This window comes from Typopeltis vanoorti, chromosome 26, assembly GCF_054136105.1.
Source record: "Typopeltis vanoorti isolate ZY-2024b chromosome 26, IOZ_Tvanoo_1.0, whole genome shotgun sequence".
NCBI lineage: Eukaryota > Metazoa > Arthropoda > Arachnida > Uropygi > Thelyphonidae > Typopeltis > Typopeltis vanoorti.
Window position 1 is genome coordinate 26,366,516 of NC_143574.1, and position 19,963 is coordinate 26,386,478.

Below are 19,963 nucleotides of genomic sequence, written 5' to 3' on the forward strand. Positions count from 1 at the left end.
GGCAAACCGGCCTCGTGAACACACACACACACGGACACAGTCATGAATATCGCCCTTAGAGGATGCAGCAGAGGAGTGGCGAACCTAAAAAAAGTAACTTCCGAGTTCTGTTATCTATTTGCTTAGAAAATCGACATTGGATCTACAGAAATCAGCAGCATTGAGTTTCATTGAGTCACGTTTATCCCGATAACTGTTCTGGCACGAGATTGATTGCACCCGTGGTTCCTTAGCTCACCCATTGCGGACTATTGCAATTTTTATTTATTTATTTTTTATTTTAAAACTATTCGTTTCTCATTTAATGATCCAAGCAGAATTGTCAGCTTGTAGGAGCTCTGAAATCTTAGGATCCAGAACATCGTTTTGGAAAAGTGAGAAATCAGCTTAGTTGCTAATGTAATAAATATCCCTCTATTCCAGTAACATGCTATCCTTATTGAAGTCCAAACTGAAATGACAGATGTCATCACGTTTCTGGAACAAATACGTTTTTGTATTCGTATAACCATTCCGGAAGCGAGTCTCTTTGACTGTTATTAGTTCACTATTCATGACCATAAGATCTTTTATAATTGACATTGCGCGAGGCTTAAACTAGCATTTTCGCCATGTTTATGTATTGGTTCCAAGGATAGAACTAACGCGGTACATACGTAAGCTGCTTGACAGTTTTCGACATCAAACACGAAATGGCACACATACTTCATTGATAAATTGCATTAGTTCAGTCGTGTTTTAGATCATCGAGTTACGATATTTACAATCATCATTCTTTATTTATTATTTTTCGTGTGTGCTCGTGCTCATATCCTGCAATTGAGGAAGGTAGTTGGATATAACAACTACTGAAACGTTGAGACTTTGTAGTATAAATAAAAGCTAACGATTATTATGTTCAATATGTATAATATCAAATCGCATAAACATATTTCACACAAAATATAGGTTAATATGAATTTCATGATTATTCTAGAATAGCATTAATTTCTCAACGAATGTAGATTTTTAAAAAATTGTTTACTGTGTCTTATTGATTAAATTAGCTCCGGAATCGTGAATTTTAATATATATATATATATATATATATATATATATATATATATATATATATATATATATATATATATATATATATATATATATATATATTAAAATTGTATTGCGCTTCATGTTCGTAGATCTCCATCACCACTTGTGTATTACACCTCGTTCCTCACCTTTTATGATACTGAGATGACGTCATGAAAATTTGAGACGTTTTACCTATTTTTTTGAAATGTGATAGTTGATTAGATTTTTATTATAACAAGAGAATGTTCAGTTTAGTATTCATTTTATTTTTTTGTTTCCACACAACTGTATATCGTGATTACATGTTATAAATGACTGTCTTGTATAATCGTTTTTTTTAAAGTTTTGCAGTGACTAACTTAATATACTTCTTGTATTTTCGCAGTAGATTTCTTTTGTAATTATATTTATCACTTGGAAATCATATTAGTGTAAAACGTATACTACTCAACTATATGCTCGAGTTTACTGTTTCCGAGATAGTGAGCTGTTTTCAGCGGTTGCGTAACAGTGGACATTGGATAATTGTCACTTGACTTAGTGTCATGCATATACAGGGAGCGGCCTTTGGCTAATGACGTGGAAATTATTGCAGATGATAATTTGGAAAAAAATAATAAGCCAGGAAGTAAATACTGTATATGGATGTCAAAATCAAGTTAAGCAGAATTCGCCACTTGAAGCGATTATTGTGACATTCTGTAATTTGCATGAAATATAAATCTAACCTTTGATTTCCAAAATAGTTTTAAACAAGGTATTGCATTTTGTTTAACAGTGAAACTGCATTTTTATGGGAATTATTAAATTGCAATGGGTTGTAATTTTTGATATTCTAGGATTTTGGAGAATATCGAGGAAAATTGGCTTTGAAACCCAAGCATCTCCTTTCATTTTTGACGATGATCACGTTTATATATATGTAGCGAAAAAGTTGAATGTACTTTATGGAATGTAGTTAAAAATCGCTTGCAAGTGTTAAGATGACTATTTTTGAGAGTTCTTGTGTTCCACTCAGCAAACAAGCAAAAAGATCTGCTTCTTCTTGCTTTATGTTTCAGTTTGTAACTATAATACATCATTCAGGGCAGTTTAGCATTTTGTATTGACAAAATGAAATAAAATTTCATTAATTTCAGTCTTTTTTTTCCTTTTAACAATTTTAAAATGGCACCCAAGAATGACTCTTCATTCTTTCCCTTCCTACCACTTACTGAACCCCCCCCCCATCCCTCTCTCCTATAAAACCGTTACAATTCCTTTTAAGTCTGTTTGCCAAACTCTTCAGTTAATATTTTTAGTTGTTCCTCATGCTGAACATTTCATAATTCTAATATCATGTTAGTTATTTTTCTCTTTACTATTTCTGTAACTGGACAACCAGATCTGTGAACACTAATCCAGAATCAAGGCCTCGTTAAAGAAGAACATTAACTCTCTTATTCCTGTCAGTGTTATCGTCATTATTCTTTGTGCCTTTATTACTACGTTTGTAACATATCACCTGAACTCTGTCCATTATCACAACACCTAGATCCTTAGCCTCTAAATACTCCTTTAGTACAGTCTCACTAATATAATAAAAAAAGCCTTAATTTTTTTCATTTCACAATGCATGGCTAAACTTAGCAATATTAAAATGGTATCTATTGTCCCAAAGATGGAAAGAGAGCTACAGGAAGACCAAAAAGATGGTGAGAAAATAAGATTAAAGAGATGGTTGTAACTCAGTGGCATAGCAAAGCAAGATAGAACTGAATGGGGAATTTTAGGAGAGGCCTTCATCCAGCAGTGGACAACAAATGGCTGCTGCTGACGATGATGATCCATTCTGCTATACTCACATTTCTGATTTATTCAAGTCATAATCATTTCTTAGCATTCTTCCTAACTTTGCATCATCAGCAAACAGCTGTGTATGCTTTTTCAAATCATACAAACTATTGTTCATATACCAATGAAGTAAATGTTGTTTTATGTACCTTTCTTGTATTTTCCTACTTTCATTAATTTTTGCACTACCATTTACTTTTATAAATCCTCCTGTATTATCATACAAAAATGAGAAGCAGAAGCATATGTAGGGAAGAAGGGGTATAGTAATTGAATAAGGAATTGATATCAACAGAAATAAGTGGGCAAAGTTTTAAAATAATATACATTAATCCTTAAGTAGATACATCAGTTGTACTTTCATTAGTGGACATATAGAACATACTGGTGGTATTTGTTAGATGCAACAGTTAATGTGAACAGGGTTGGGAGGATTGCCCCCCCCCACCACATAAAATCTGAATAAAATAAAGAAGTAATTATCAACTTAAAAAGCTGAAAATAAACCTATTTCAGCCAGCCCATGTTTTGGCTAAGTGGATAGCATCAAGTGGACAGTTCTCTGATTGAAAGTTTTTTGTGAGTTTCTTACACTGGAAAATGAAATTCGTATTATGAGATATTACTTTGCTTTTTGGAGTCCTGAAGGGACTTGGAAAAACTCCAAAGAGCAGATTTTGGATTATCTAACTCTTTGTCCACTCACATTACTGTGAGTGGATGAAGTAAGTGTACTATACAACATGCTATAGTATAAATGTACTATAGATTGCAGCCTTTTACAAGTGCACACCGAATCCACTTTTTTGAGATATAATACAAATTGCAGCATGAAACATGCTGAAACAAAATAAAAACAGGTGTGAATGAACTTCTGATGATAAATATATTTAATTAGCAGGGGCGAATATTCCGGGTGTGCTAGGTGTGCGATGCTCATCCACGAAATATCAGTATCACCGATATTATATTTATGCATTTATTCCCTTTAAAGACTCACTCATGTTTGCAGACTTCATGCGATTCCTAAAATTGAACACAATATACTATACTAATGCTTCATTGTCCTCTTCACGAGGATAATAAAGCATTAGTGCTTCATGGAGAAGGCACTTTTTGCCGCATAAACATTACATCACATTCGCGTTAATAGCCCAGGTGTGCTTTCAAAATGCATACACCTTTGAGCCATTTGAAAAGATGTAAAGAGTGTACAGCGTATCAAATTCTTAGCGTTGTATTTTTTTAAACCGCTGAGAAGGCGTAACTAGGTGAGCTTAAATTTTCAGCACCTAGCGGCTGTGATTGGTTATTGTGTCAACCAATCCAATTGAATGTTGTCACTGTCATGAGTTGAGAGATTACTATATCCAACAGCTTTATTACAAACAGTTGTTACACATGTTTTCTGGAACTGAAAATCTGAAAGTGGATGTTAGGAGAAAAATGCTAATTGTTTTTTCTTTTGTTGTGCAGTATAGCATCTGTTGAGATTGCAAAGCTTTTTAACGATATATAGAGACATTTTTATTCGTCTTTGGAAACAACAGACAGTAAAAAATATCTATTCCTGAATAAAAATGAATATTCTGTGTATTATAAGACATTGTTGATCTACAACAAAATACCAGCATATGTGAGATTGATAAGATAGAAGAACAGCTGATACTAAAAAAAAAAAAAAAAAAAAAAAAAAAAAACTAATGAATTTAGGATTCCCGAAAGTGTGGATAATTCCAATAATGATCAGATGTTATGTATACCGAGTCTCAGTAAACAAAATAAAATTCTTGGAAAACAGAGCGAAATATACACAAACCAGAGAAATTCACATAACATGTGCAACAAATTTTACGAGATGATTTGCTGCTCCATCAAACCATATTTATTCCTACAATACTCTCTCTCTCTCTCTCATAATTTTTTTTTTTTAATTATGCCATCATAAATTTACTTATTCATGTTTAGAATTTATAGGATCGTGCTACTTGTTCTACCCAGCAACTTATAGAACACACATCACAAATGATAATTATTAATTATTCTTTGCCATTAATGAAAATGTTTCTACTCACACTTATTATTATTATTAAACAAGACCCCATGGAGTCAAAGACTTATTCCTTCCTATTCTCACATCTTATAAATGATGGTTCACATATTTTCATCTTTGAGTACTTCAAATATACCAACCAAATTTAGCATTCTCCTGCATTGTTGTTTTCTAATCAATCATAAAACAGATTGTTCCCCCACTCTACGCAGAAGTATTCAAAGTTATCCTGCAGTTAGTTGCATTGGACCAATTAAGATGAGTGCTGATACACTGTGCCCTCTCAAAATTTTCATACATCGATAAAATACAATCCCATGGTCATAGGCATCCGCAGTGGGAGGGAATGGGGTCCTTCCCCAGGGATCGATTAAAAAATTCCACAAATTATAATCGTAAAATTGATTGAGATATGTAATCTTACACCCTTGACCTTGGGAACGCTTTTTCTTTCTTAAAATTTTATTATGGGGTGGCCATTGAACACATGTTTTATTGCAGTAATGTGTTCCTGTTTTTGGTTCATCTTTTTCATTTGTGAACAGTGACCAGTTAGTTTGCCCTCTGTCTAGTAAGTTACAGAGTGAAGCGTGAATTGTAAATTTATAGTGAAACAAATTTAAACAAAAAAATACATTTTTAAAAGGTCTTATCTTTTAGAAATGTATTTTTATTTGTATGTAATTGAATATTATTTTGCTTGTTAGTTTTATTATTTTTTTGCTTTTAAACTGAAATAATTTAATTTAGGATTAATTAATTAGTTGATTTTTAATAAAATATGCCAGTCAATTTTTTTATATATGAAATTGTGCTAAAAACTATTAATTCTTAGTATCTTTTTTTTCCCCCAAGAATTAAAGATCATTAAAATCAATGCAAAACGAAAATAATGTATTTATAGTTTACATCAACAAATAATTACATCAAAAGAGCTAAAAGACGTTTATTGATATAGTTATTTAATTAAATCAATAATTATAAAAATTTATTGATGTAATTATTTGTCTCCAAGCTTCCCCCCTCCCTGGAAAACATGACAACACACCTAACCGAAATGATCACATGATGCCACTTTTAATTAGTCACAAATTGAACTTTGTAAAAAAAATTCATTATGGAAACAATTGTTTTTCATGATTGAATGTGAGAAAGATTGACATTAGTGGAACTAAATTTAAATTAAATATAACTGTGAGTTTAATTCTAGTTTTGACTTTTTAACAAAGTCAAATTTTGTGGCAAATTATATAATTTGTCATAAATATATTTTTCACAATATGTTCAAATCCATTTTTATTTTATCCTTCAACATGCTTAATACTTATTTCTCTATTTCTCAATACAATGTGAAAAAAAATTGAAATTAAATGTTATTAGTGAAAAACTGATCGATGTATTCCATTTAATATGACTGTGGCATCAGTCTTCACAAATAATCATTCCATCTTCATGAATTTTCATTCTATCTTACATGTTAGGCTCAATGGCCAGTCATGGTCAGGTAACTTGGTTTCTTAGAAACCTAATTAATGCTCTGACAGGCCAGTTAATCTTGTTTGTTTGGTCTTCTCTGTCTGTCAAATTTTGTGTATTCCCTTGCCAGTTTGTCTGTCTTGCTTGATAAAAAAAAACTCAGGTTTCTTGCCTGAAAAAAAAAATAGTCTTGATTTCAGGTGTTTGTAGTAATAATAATAAAACCTTTCACTTCTGTATGAGACTAGCTAACTCATTTGTGAAAAGCCTTTATAGAGTTTTAACTCATTCTAGATGGGATTTGAACTCTGGTCTTTTCAACCAGAGGGCATTGTCTGTATTGAGTGAACTACAGTGTCTCTTTTCACAAATAAAAAGTTCTTAATTCTTTATTCAATCTTTCTTACTTCTCAGTTATAACCTCACAAGTACTGTAAGAGTGGTGTTGGTCTTTTTTTTTTTTTTTAATTAATTTTTTTTTTTTAAAGCATTGCAGGATCTTTACATCATTCAGATTATAATGAAATAATCTACCCTATCTGGTTGGCTAAGTGAATAGCATCTGCACTCTCCATCCACAGGTTATGGATCCCACAACAAATTAATATTTAAGTTTTGCTACAGGATTGAATTTTAGTGTGTGATTATTTATTATACTCATTTCATTTTTATTTTCAAATACTTCTGTTCTTGAATAATCTGTTTTCTGATGCATGCATATTTTTAATTTCCCAAAGGCAGTGACCACACACAGGGCAGGGAAGGAGCTGCAGAAATATCCTTTGAATTGAAAGATGTCATTTATTCTATATGGAAATTTTACAAGGTATGGGTTTAAAAACTTTAGCATTTATATTTAAATTTAGAGTATTTAATTATTAGCTAACAGTTATTGATCACCACTGTTGGCCAGTAGAAAGTGAAACACAAGTAATGAAATAATAACTATTATATTACACTTGATCCACACGAACTCCAAAGACTCATTACAGGAAGCCTGTGCTAATCATTATTCACACAATACTTCTCCTTAAACCTATTCACAAACAAAGCAAACTCATTCCACTCATTCATCACTTTTGAAGCAAAAAAAAAATCTAAACATCACATCCTTGTAGATCTTCCAGAGATGATCACCCCCCCCCCCTCTCTCTCGTCCATTCACGTATCAAAAATTTCTTTAGTTCTGTTGTGAACCAGCCACCAAAGTGGTGGCTGGTTCACTGTTTCTGCATCCTCTCCACCACTTTCACATCTCCAAGAAACTCACTAGATGAAATCTGTGCACAGTTGGTAAGATATGGTTGTATCAGAGCCTTATAAAGAGGAATAATTAATCCTTTCTTTTAGGCTTGCATGGTGATCCGAATGCATTTTTGGAAATTACGGAGACAACTACCGTGTTTGAATAAAAACTTTAGTTTAATATTACTAAAATTTACAATTCGACGTTTCAACCTTTATGTCAAGGTCATCTTCTGGAGCGTACAAATATACACAAGAAACAAGCTATACTACAATCAGACTGGTTCGTTAAAGACACTGACCAACCGCTATCACAATTGTTGGCCTGACCTCTGGTGGAAAAAAAAAAAAATATACATCAACGCTAGAGTCTTATTATTTGTGTTGTCTACTATATACATATATTAACATCATTCCAGCCAGTTGGAGTGGAATGGTTTCTAATACTAGCGGATTGGCTAGAGTCCTGACTTATGTTGAATCTTTCATATTAGGTTGGCTGAATGTGTGCCATCCAGATCCTTGGAATTTTCATACCATATTTATTGTTGATATTTGGGTGGTTTATCAGGATTTTGCAAGATTCTTTAAATTTTCTTTCGTACCATGTTTTTGTGCGGTGTAAGGAGCAGGTGCTTTTCCAGTTTTCCAGGAATAATTAACTTCCAAATGCCTGTTTTTCATTGCACTTCTTAGCATCCAAAAGTAATCATTTTGAGCTGTTTTGTGTACTTTTGCAATATATCCTCTGATTTTCAACTTCAATCTCAGTATCATTAATGAAAGTTGAATGTAGTGGCCCATGTGCAGAACCCTATGGCACACCTCTGGTCACCTGCCTTCTTTTTGATTCATCTCCACTATATACTATTCTTTGTTGTCTGTCTGTCAGCCATACTGTTATTCTTATCACAAACTTCATGGATAATAGGTCCTCTACTTATGTAATACAGGTTGGTGTGGTTTCCTGTCAGTTGCCTTTGTACAAAGTTTAGCAGTATATATGGTGTAACCATTTCTCATACTCAACTGAACTATCACTAGATTGTAGAAAGCATACTCCTTTCAGAAAGCCATGCTGTTACTTCAAGAGTATCTTATTCTGATCTACCCTTTCCTGAATTCTGCCCTAAAGAAACTTTTTAAATACCGTGACTACCACTTCTGAGGTGCTAGATGGTATATAATTTGCTACATCAGTCTTGGGGTCTATTTTATGTAATGGAACTTAGCACTCTGCCTGTGTTGAGACTTGAATCAAACAATCTGGTTAGGAACATTGCCATTTCTGGTGCACTTACTCATAACACATAGGCTGATATCTCGTTCATTCCATAGCTGATTATCCTTAATATCCTAAAACATCTTTGGTTCATCTACTTCTATTTTCATATTGATCTCACACTGCATTATCTCCAGCTGGAATGATACACACTTGCAAAGTGATCACTCAGTAATGCAACTTTTTCTATTTCTGTTACTCGCATAATCATTCTTCCTGTATAGGAAGAATATAGGAAAAACACTTTGGAATTTCCCTTGACCTGCTTGGCTTGACCACAATCTGATTTTTCCTTCCTAACCATACTGGTTACTCTTCTTGCCTATGCTTTGTACTGTCCATGAGCCTACTAATCACCTTTATCCTTATATACTTTCCACAACAGTGTGTTTTTTTTTGATATTTCTTGCTTAATGATGCTGCATATCTATTTAATTCCTGCCTATTTGCAACAGCGCTATGCTTATAAACAAGATCAGAGGAAGAGAATAAATGTATAATTTATTGAGTTGCTAATATTTCACAGATTTCAAAACAGAAATTTCAGAGTACAAATTACAAATGTGGTGAAACATATAACACCCAATTAGATTGTTGCAGAACATTTTGAATTGTAACTATAAAGAAATTGATGTTCTTTCAAGGTATTTTCTAGGTATCAGATAAAAATAAAGTAAATTTTGAGATTTCAAGCTAAATGTGGTCTTAGAATGGCTGTCTCCCAGACCTGCAGCCATATGTAACAAGGTTAGGGAAGTATTTCATATCTAGTGCTGATTCTAAAAGTAGTATTTCAGACATAGCAATTTCTGTGCAGCACAGTTGTTTTCTTCCATTTAATCCTTGGGAAGGAATATCCAGAGTATGGTCTGCCATCTTGACTTGACTTCACTTGACATACAGATGATAGCAAATGTAGATTTTATTTTCTTCCAGGCAGGTGTTAACAGATCTACTGGTATTGGAGACCTGAAGGGACTTGAAAAAGTTCCATGTCTGGTCTCTAGAGTAAGGTTTCTTGACTATGTAAAAAATAAATAAAAAAGTGCAAAAATGTAAAAATTGATAAAAATAGAAAAAAAAAATTAGCCCACCCATGGTACAAATCTACTATAAGTCTACAAATAACCTTTTGTGGGTGAGCGCCACATAAAAGAATAAAAATGAAATTTCCAAAGTAGTTAAGTTGCAACCATGAGGAAACTTACAGTCCAGGATGTGGAAGAAGAAGAAGAAGAAGCTGATCCTTTGGATAATGGATCAAGGTTGCCGGCTTTATGTTTGGTTTGAAGATACAGAATGTTGACAGAATACAGAGATGGGAATAGTTTTGTTGTATTATTTTGTGTTAAATGTAGAAAGGATAGGCATATGCAGTATTTTATCTATTTTATGGGGGTTTTTCGCTTGGCTAAAAAAAAAGTGATGCAAAGATAACCGAGTTCTGTGAGAGTAGAGTCATTAGAGTAAACAATTCTTTCTTTTAAGGTTACACTATGGTCAGTATTCATAGTGAAGAATTTACGGAGATAAAAACATGCATATTGGAATGATTGCTTTATTCATAATTAAGAAAATAATATTCAACGTTTTGACCTCTGTATTGAGGTCAGGAAAACATACATATGTACAGCCCCGTCCATGATGTGAGGAACCTTTATTTGGTCTCTTTCGACTAAAGATGAGTTAGCCAGTCTCATATGGAGGTAGAATGTTTTTTCTCCCAGAAACTCTGGTTTTTCATCCCTCAGAACAGGCAAACCGACCCTTGAATACACACGGATCTACAGTCATAAAATACATACTTAATCCCTCACAAGGAGGGCTCGACCAGTCCTAAGGGACGGTGGAGGAATTGGGAAAACCCCATATGAATAAATATTAAATTAGTCTATATCAGAGATAGATGTTGAAAGTTTTTTCACTTGGTTAAACATTTATAGTTTACACAGGTTCTTCTTGGCCTCATGTTCCCTTGGTAAGTCCCTGACTTCCTAGAGGCATCCATGTAGTATAAATAATAATAATTTATTTAATTAAATACCAGTTTAATCAGTATTAACACTCGATCATTATTAATTTAATTAAGCTTTTTTACTGTGGATGTGTTATCTTGTATTATCTTCTTCTGTAAATATGGTAATACTTGTTTCATATCTGAAACTACATTTTTTCATGATTTTCTACAAACTTGCAATTTCATTTTCTTTTGATTATAGATTGCATTATAAATTCCTGAGCAGCATGAAGTATTAATAGTGCATTAAGTGAATGAATAGAAAGGGATGAGGGGGCACATGGGGCCAGTCATAACAGAGTTGAAGACTGTTAACATTGCACTAGAATCCAAATATATCTGTAAATGAGTCTTGTAATTCCTGGAGACCAAATAATAATAATGATAATCTCACTATGTTTTGATGTTATTATTCATACTGTGGCTGGTAATGAAAATTTAGATCCCATTTGTGGTGCCTTTTGTGAAACTTGTTATTATATAAATGCAAGATTTTGATGTTACGATATTGCTCTTATAAAAACCATTTATTTTGTTATTAACGAGATTCATGATAATTACAGGAAATTATTTCAAGTCTGGATTGAGCGAGCTGAAGCAGCCAACAAACTCCCTGCCCATTCAGTGCCATTCACGTTTCATGATATGGACATTTTCCCCTCCAGTTCTCAAGGTGAGTATCTGTTTTTAAAGCAGTCTGATGTTAAACAGAATTTAATAATTATATTATACTGTACTAATGCTATTGAAACCAGTAGAAATCTACTTCACTACATGTACATTCTTTTGAATGTCCATATAATATATCAGAATACATTGGTTTCTCTCTGTGAATGTTTGTATAGCATTCATAAATTTTCTTAATCACTTGCAATTTTGAAATGTTTCATCTTTCTCATTTTTATGCATATGTGTACCATTTCAGAATGCTATGTGAATTTGACAACCATCCAGGCAGGTCTCTCTCTCTCTCTCTCTCTCTCTCTGCGTGCGTGCATGTATGCATGTGTGTGTGTTTTCCTCCTGATAATAACCTTACCAGGAAGTAATTTATTCCTACATACTCCAATGCATATATTACATGTAGTTTCCAAGTACTGATTAATATTTATATTTTTACATCAATATTCATATTTACATTTATTTATATCTATATGGACTTTTTCATCCATATTTATATTTTTATATATACATATATTTACACTATATAATTTTTACAATATTAGTAAATTATGTTACATTACAATGACTGGAAGTTGATCTTATCGGCAAATTGAATCAATTCTGAGTAATACTTTTCGATAAGTCTCTGTTTTGACACTGGCCACTTGTCTCCAGAAGTGATGATGAGTTGTATTAGGGGCATCTGGATGGAATCCAGTAGCCAACTGTAAAGTATGTGATTGACAGTCTAGTCTGTTTAGGGTGCAGACAAAATGCATAATAGGAATTCCAGGATATGGAATCTGTGTAGGTAGTGTCTTAGTTTTCCATGTCCTGTTAGTAGCATGGTTAAACCTGGAGAGCTGGCATGTTTTTTCAGCTGGAGTCTGCTTCTGCTACTTGGCCAGAATTCTTTTGTTGCTGATCCGTTTTTTGATGTTTTCATTTCTTCTTCTCACAAATTTAGGCTTCTTTCTTCTGCAAGAGTTTTTATAGCAGATTTTGAATACTTTTGGTAATTTGTTTCTACCATTTCATTTCTAGCCACTTCTTTAGCCAGCTGATCTGATCTTCGTTTCCTGCTAACCAAGTATACACATTCACAGAATTTGATTTCCCATCCCTCTAGAATGAGATTTCAAACCAGATATCTTGTCTGTTCTATTAATGCTATATGGTTGTTCTGTTTTTTTATACCATCTATAGTGCTTCCACTGTCACTGTAAATTGTTACTGTCTTTTAATGAGAGGTGTGGAGTTCTAATTCCCAGAGATATGTAAGTGAATAAACTATATAGCAAGTTGTTCTTCTTGTTTGTTGGAACAGAGAGTATCCAGTCTAGAGCAGCGTTCTTTTATAATGGATTGTCTGTTATATGCAATAAAAGAACAACTGAAGTCCCTTCAGTTTTGCTTCCATCAGTGTATATATGGAAATTGTCACTTTCAGAGCTTTCCTTTTCCTTAATATATGTTCTCTTTGCTGGGTGAGGCCACCTACTGTAGTGAAGCAGACATTCATAGCAATTTGGATCAATGCTGGAATTTCTGTTATATCTTCCGGAAGTGACTTCACATATAAGAGAGAAATCTTGCATTTTCAGTCAGATCCGTGTTAGACCAGCAATAATGCAAACTGCCTCGAAAGTATTGTCCTATATCCTTTAATTATACATAAGGACTTGTGAACTCTGTTTAGCTTTTTTAGTTTTTCTTTGATTTTAGTGCATATTTCCAGGTAGGTGCAGCATAAGATATCAATGGTAGTATAGCTCCATTATATATTGTTTTCAGTGCTCGTTTGCCTAATCCCTACTTAATCCTTGTTGACTTAGCTAGTAGTTTACTATTTGTAAGCTTTTTTTCAGCAACATATAAGATGTGCTTGTTGAAGGTAATTTTTCATCTATTGTTATTCCTAGGTTATTTTAGTTCATTGGCTTCCTCGAGAACTTCCCCATAATTTATAAAGACTGTTACATGTTGTTTTGATTTTTTACGTGAGATGTAAGCGCTTTAGACTTAGTGCTATTGAAGGTAACTTTCTTCTCACATGCCCACTCTACAATCAATTTTAAAGAGTTCTTCGTCTAAGTGTAAGTCGTTGCATCTCCGAATCATCATCATTGGCAAAAGCTATGACTTTTGTTTCAGTAGTGAAAGGAAGTCTTAATATCAAGGTACAACTTGCTATTAAGAACCTTGCAGAGAGCCTCGGTTGACTTCTTTCGTTATAGTTATTGTTTTTAATGTCATGGTTGCTCTTCTGTCTGTAAAATAATTTTTTGTAAGGTAGAGTAGGTTTTTTGGACATTTTAAATCTCTTAATTGATTGATTATGGCCACCACACAGCATCGAAGGCTCCTTGTACATCAAGTGAGATCAGTAGTATGTCCTTTTTTTGCTGTAGACTATCTTCTGTGAACTCTTTAACCTCCATAATTGCATCTACTGTGCTTGATTGAGGTCTAAATGCATGTTGATTGCTGCTTATAGATTTCTTGAGTAGACAAAGTGCGTTATTTGGTTTATCAGAAGTTTTACTAGTACCTTACCAGCAGTGTTTATGAGACTGATTGACCTGTATTTGCTAATTTTGTTGGTTGTTTCTTTTCCTCATTTGATTATGGGTATAATTTTAGAACGTTTCCATACTAAAGGAAATCTCACTCATTTTAGGCGTTGTAAACTGTTGTTATGAATTCCATAAGTTCGACAAATGCTCTTAGGAGAGGAGTATATCGCTGGTTATTCTGTCCTCTCTAGGAGTTTTTCTTGGATCCATTGATCTTAATACTGACTCGATTTCATTATTTGTAAATAAGTTGTCATTAGGAGTGTCTGTGTCTGTTTTCATTCTTTGTCTGTAAGTTTTGTGGATTTCTTCATCTCTTAATTCATCATCATCGGGAATAAACTTGTTTATCATAATAGCTGCAGTTTCTGCTAAGTTTTTAGTGTAGGAGTCATCTGTTTTCTTAATAGTTGATAATATAGGTGTTGTCTTATTCTTTTTCGCTGCTAATTTATATATACAGTTCCAAAGATTCAATACGGTTGAAACAGTATAGAATTTTTTCCATAATTCTGTTTTCACATTTGTAATTTTGGACTGATAGCTGTATTTGGCTTTATAGTAGTTCTATCTTAAATCTTGATTATTGTATGTTATTTGATATAGTTATTTGACATATCCATACTTGTTATTTGACATATTATTTGAGTATGCTATTTGACATATCCATACTTGAAGTAGATAAAGCCATCAAAGGGTTGAAATGTGGAAAGGCAGCAGGAGTAGATGATATTCGACCAGAAATGCTGAAGTATGGTGGTATAAAAGTCTTACAGTGGCTGCACTGCATAGTTCAGAAAGCCTGGACAGAGGGACGAATTCCCGATGATTGGAGTAGAGCTCTCATAGTACCCATATATAAAAAGGGAAATAAAACTGAATGTGAGAATTACAGAGGTATTTCCCTACTGAGTGTTCCTGGCAAGATCTATGCCAGTATACTTGAGAAACGGTTGAGAAGAATTGTGGAAGAAAAGCTTGGTGAAGAACAAGCTGGATTCAGGCCAAATAGAGGCTGTCAGGATCAGATCTTCACTTTACGACAAATAGTCGAGAAAGCATGGGAATATAACAAAGATCTATATTTAAGTTTTGTCGATTTGGAAAAGGCATATGACAAGGTGCCAAGAGAGAAGCTATTCAATATGCTGCAGTTATATGGTGTCAATGGGGCATTATATCAAGCAATACTTAGTCTTTATTTGAGTTGTAAGTCAGCAGTTAGAATTGAAGGAAGTACAGGAAGATGGTTTAATGTTAAATCTGGTGTGAGACAAGGATGTACATTATCCCCTCTGTTATTCATTATCTATATGGATCACATTATGAAGGAAAGTGGTATTAAACCTGATATCAAAATTGGAGATGTTAATGTCAGCTCTTTGCTTTATGCGGATGATGTTATACTTCTAAATAAATCCGCTACAAGTCTGCAAGATTCTCTGACTAAATTGAATAGCTGTTGTAATAGATATGGTATGAAGGTCAGCAATAAAAAGACAAAGACAATGAAAATAGGCAGAATCATTGAAAATGTCAACTGTGTTGTGAATGGAGAACCTGTGGAACAAGTAAAACATTTCAGCTACTTAGGCACAATTTTTACTGAAGATGGTAAATTAAATATAGAAATAGACAACAGAATCAGCAAAGCTGGTATGGTGGGAAGTCAATTGAATAAATTCATATGGAATAAGAGAGAAATTAGTCGGAACACTAAATTAGCTGTATACAAGACGGTGTTCAAACCAGTTTTAACTTATGGATCTGAGAGCTGGGTCAGAAGTAAAACACTTGACTAAAGACTAGAGACCGCAGATATGAGAGTCCTGAGAAAGATTAGAGGCGTGAACAGATGGCATCAATGGCAATATCATATTAAAAATGAGGATATTAGGAAAGAACTTGACATTGTCAGCATCCAGGAATGCATTAGCAGAGCTAATCTCAGGTGGTATGGTCACTTAAATAGAATGGGAGAGGAAAGATTAGCAAAACAAGTGTTCTCTGCCAGGTTGGCAGGAAAACGACCCAGAGGAAGACCAAGATATAGGTGGATTGATACGGTACAAAGTGCCTTAGACGATAGAAATATAAGATCTGATAATGTTGGAGTCTTGACAAGTAACAGACTGATTTGGAGGAAAATTGTAGATAGGAAGTTAGTAATGATGTAATTTTTTCATATAGTACTGTCATATCCTGTACACCCCTTGAGGGTACATAGCAGGAATTTGATGATGATGATGAAGATTCAATACGGTTGAAACAGTATAGAATTTTTTCCATAATTCTGTTTTCACATTTGTAATTTTGGACTGATAGCTGTATTTGGCTTTATAGTAGTTCTATCTTAAATCTTGATTATTGTATGTTATTTGATATAGTCGTCTGAATGCGCTAACATGTTTTCTTAGGACTCTTAGTTCACCATTCCACCAAGGTACTGATTTTCTTCCATCGATGTTTAGCTTGGTCGCATCAATATTTGGTCGCTGGATTTTTTCAGACCTGAAAATCATAGAAATAAAGAAGTCTATATTGGCTTGTGCTGATGCCCAGATGGCTAGGTTCTTGTCTAAGCTGAGCTTTGTTTGCTGATCCCATTAAAACGATATTCTGAGATTACGCATGAAAATTCTCTTTTTCATGCTTTTACAAATATGTTTTTATTAGTGAAGTACTTGATGTTAACGCAATGGTTTGTGTTGTGTATTCTGTTTAAATTTTTGTTACTGAAGGTGAAACTTAACATGCGATGATCAGAACAGCTTTTCTCTTCTTCACATCTCCATTCAGAGACCCGGGGTAAAATAGCATTGTTTGATATTGTCAAATCAATCAAATCAATGAAACTGCTTCCTCTGATATTTTTAAATGATGGAGTATTGTGTGTGTGTGTGAGAGAGAGAGAGAGAGAGAGGCTGACTTTTACATTAACCAAGACCAGATTTAAGATTTTATTGGCCTTAAGCTATAACTGTTAAGAAGTCTGCATGTAATGTGAGACTCTAAGCTGTAGTTTATTAAGCTTATACATAAATCTGGCCCTGTTTACAACTCTTGTAATAAAAGCATACACATTTTAATTCCATTATTGTAAGATGGAGGTTTTTGACAAGATTTTTGTATCCCTCATGCATTATTACATGGGCTTTTTTGAAAGGTTAGCTAAATAGATCTTTTCACATGCTATTTGGATGCTATTGAAAGTGCTTCAGTTTATTAGAAGTAAGCAGCATGAAGAATGTACTAACATCAACAGACAGTTAACATAAGTTTTTTTTTTTTTAATTTTTTATATATAAATATATATGTGTGTGTTTTTATATATATATATATATGAATATATGTGTGTGTGTCAATTAATTTATTTTCAGGAGTTGATATATATCTCGTACTGAAATATCTCATAGATGTGTATGTAAAAGAAGTTTTTATCTATACATAAACTATGAAATAATTTGATTCTTGCCCTTTACTAATAAAGTTTGTAGCTACAGTGACAAAGTGAAAAAAAAACACATAACAGGAATTATGTATTATTAAAGAGAGAATACTAAGAACATTTTGGTAGCAGTGGCAAGTTGATAACTGGCTTATGGTAGCCGCATGGGGATGTTAGTGAAAAAATTGATACTCGTTTCTAATGAGCTGGCTGCTCCCTACCTCCATGGGACTAGAAACTTTCAAACAGTAATATAATCACTTAAGTTCTAAAAACATTTTAGTAAAGAAAAGTTTTACAGTGAAAAATGTATCAACAGTTACATTTTTGAAGAAAAAAATATATACAACTTATTGTCACCAACAGCAAGTTACACATTAGGCCAATGGCAGACAACATGTTAATGAAACTTTAGTGAATAAGTAGCTTAAAACTTTTAAAGTAGCAACCACTGATTTTCTCAGAAACTTCAAGATAAAAGACTACAAGTCTTCACTTATTAACACATTCACATCAGGACAATCAAAACTCTCTCACCACCTTCATAACCATCTAGTGGGACGAGAGAAAACACCATGCCCCGTGTCAATTTCATACTTGCATATTGGCAGACGAATCACATATCGTGATGGTTCTTCAGTTGTAACCAAATATGCATGCACATGGAGGGGGGGGAGAGGAACTAATGTATGTGGTTGTTTTAGGATATTTGTCTAAAAATCAAGACGTAAGCGAAAGAATTCATCATAAAATATAAATACCAGAATCACTTATGTTTAATATTTTTATTTGGAAAATTTTCAGCTGAGCTTCATAGCTATTGCCAATGCAGTTATAGGAAAACTAAAAAGAACAACAGTTTGATTGAAAGCACATGATATTATGTGCACTATGGGCTGCAGGAGAATAGCTCCATATGCATTAATAGATATTCAAAATAAATTAATTTAGTTAATTATTTTTAAATATAATCAAAATTTAATTACAATTAAGAAACACATGAATGGTGAGTATTAATTAATATAACTACCCAAAATTGAGGAAGTTTTAGGCAGTTGCTTTTGTTCAGGTTTGGGTTGTGAATGTGTGCTTCACAGCTTTCTTTGTAGAGTCTTTCCAGAAGAAAATACTTTTGTTGTTTGGATTTTGGTTTTGTTCCACTGAATTCTGTGTTTTGTAGCTAAAGCATGGCTAGTTAAACTGGATTTGTTGGATTCTTTAAGAGAAATGTATTCTTGATGTTCTTCATGACGAATTTGTTCAGATCGACCAGTTTGTCCATAATAACATAAGCCACAAGAGCAGGGGATTCTGTAAACTCCAGGATAAGATGGAGGAGGATATTTGTCTTTTGGTGAGATAAGGAATGTATTAAGTTTGCGAACTGGATGGAAAGTGACTTGTATGTTAATCTGTTGAAGTAATCCTGCTATTTTTTCTGAAAGTCCCTTAACATATAGAATACGTTAATCATTTGTTTGCCATTAATGAAAGTATTTCTATTCAAGCCGGTTCTTTCTCTCCCATATATTTCCCATTCTCAAGTGGCTCATTAATGGTGGTTCACATTTTTACAGCTTTTATTAATTCAAATATACCAACCAAATATGGCATTCTCCTTAATCATTGTTTTCTAATATATCCTAAAACATGCCCTAATGTTTCTAATATGTTCTTCAGGAGGGTTAGAACATATTAGATATCTCTGTATTCAAACAAAGTTTGCACGTGTAGCCCAGTTTGTGAAGTGACTTCACGTGCAAACTTTGTTTGCTTATACTTGGATAAAGGATGAAACCAAGAATGTAATTTCTTGGCATCTTTAATTCAGTACTTTCCTATTCATCAGATTTAAGAAGCCTGCATGTTACATCTCTTTTTGATTCATATAACCTGGAAAGCATATATTATTATTATTATTACCCAAGACCCCATGGAGTCAAAGACTCATCTGGGAGGTCCTTTTATCAAACACACAGCTCATCATACCACACTTTAAACACAGATAAATTCTCTGCACACACTACACTTTCAGGCAAGGCATTCCAATCATTCACAACTCTGCATTAAAAAACCTGCTTCTCACTCTCCTACTCACATCCTCCTTATACAGCTTCCAGGGATGACCTCTGGTTCTCCTCTGATCTCCCACTATTTTCTGTAGAACCTCTCCAGCATTGATCCTATAACAACCCCTTAATAACTTGTAGGTCTCTATCATATCTCCTCTCCTCCTCCTCCTGTCCACCAGACCCTGCAAGTTGCATCTTCTCAATCTTTCCTCATACTCGATATT

The 19,963-nt window shown here is 33.6% G+C and overlaps 1 protein-coding gene across 3 annotated transcripts in view; it reads left to right on the top strand.

The window, feature by feature from the left end:
* Nucleotides 1-19,963, top strand: part of LOC150092428 (uncharacterized) — a 353,827-nt gene that overhangs the window by 131,328 nt on the left and 202,536 nt on the right. For all 3 annotated transcript variants that reach the window (XM_090414980.1, XM_090414981.1, XM_090414982.1), the window contains 2 exons: nucleotides 7,174-7,262; nucleotides 11,544-11,653. In XM_090414980.1, the coding sequence (XP_090271106.1) occupies nucleotides 7,231-7,262; nucleotides 11,544-11,653 (142 nt within the window). In that variant the 5' untranslated portion in view covers nucleotides 7,174-7,230. The remainder of the gene's footprint in view (nucleotides 1-7,173; nucleotides 7,263-11,543; nucleotides 11,654-19,963) is intronic.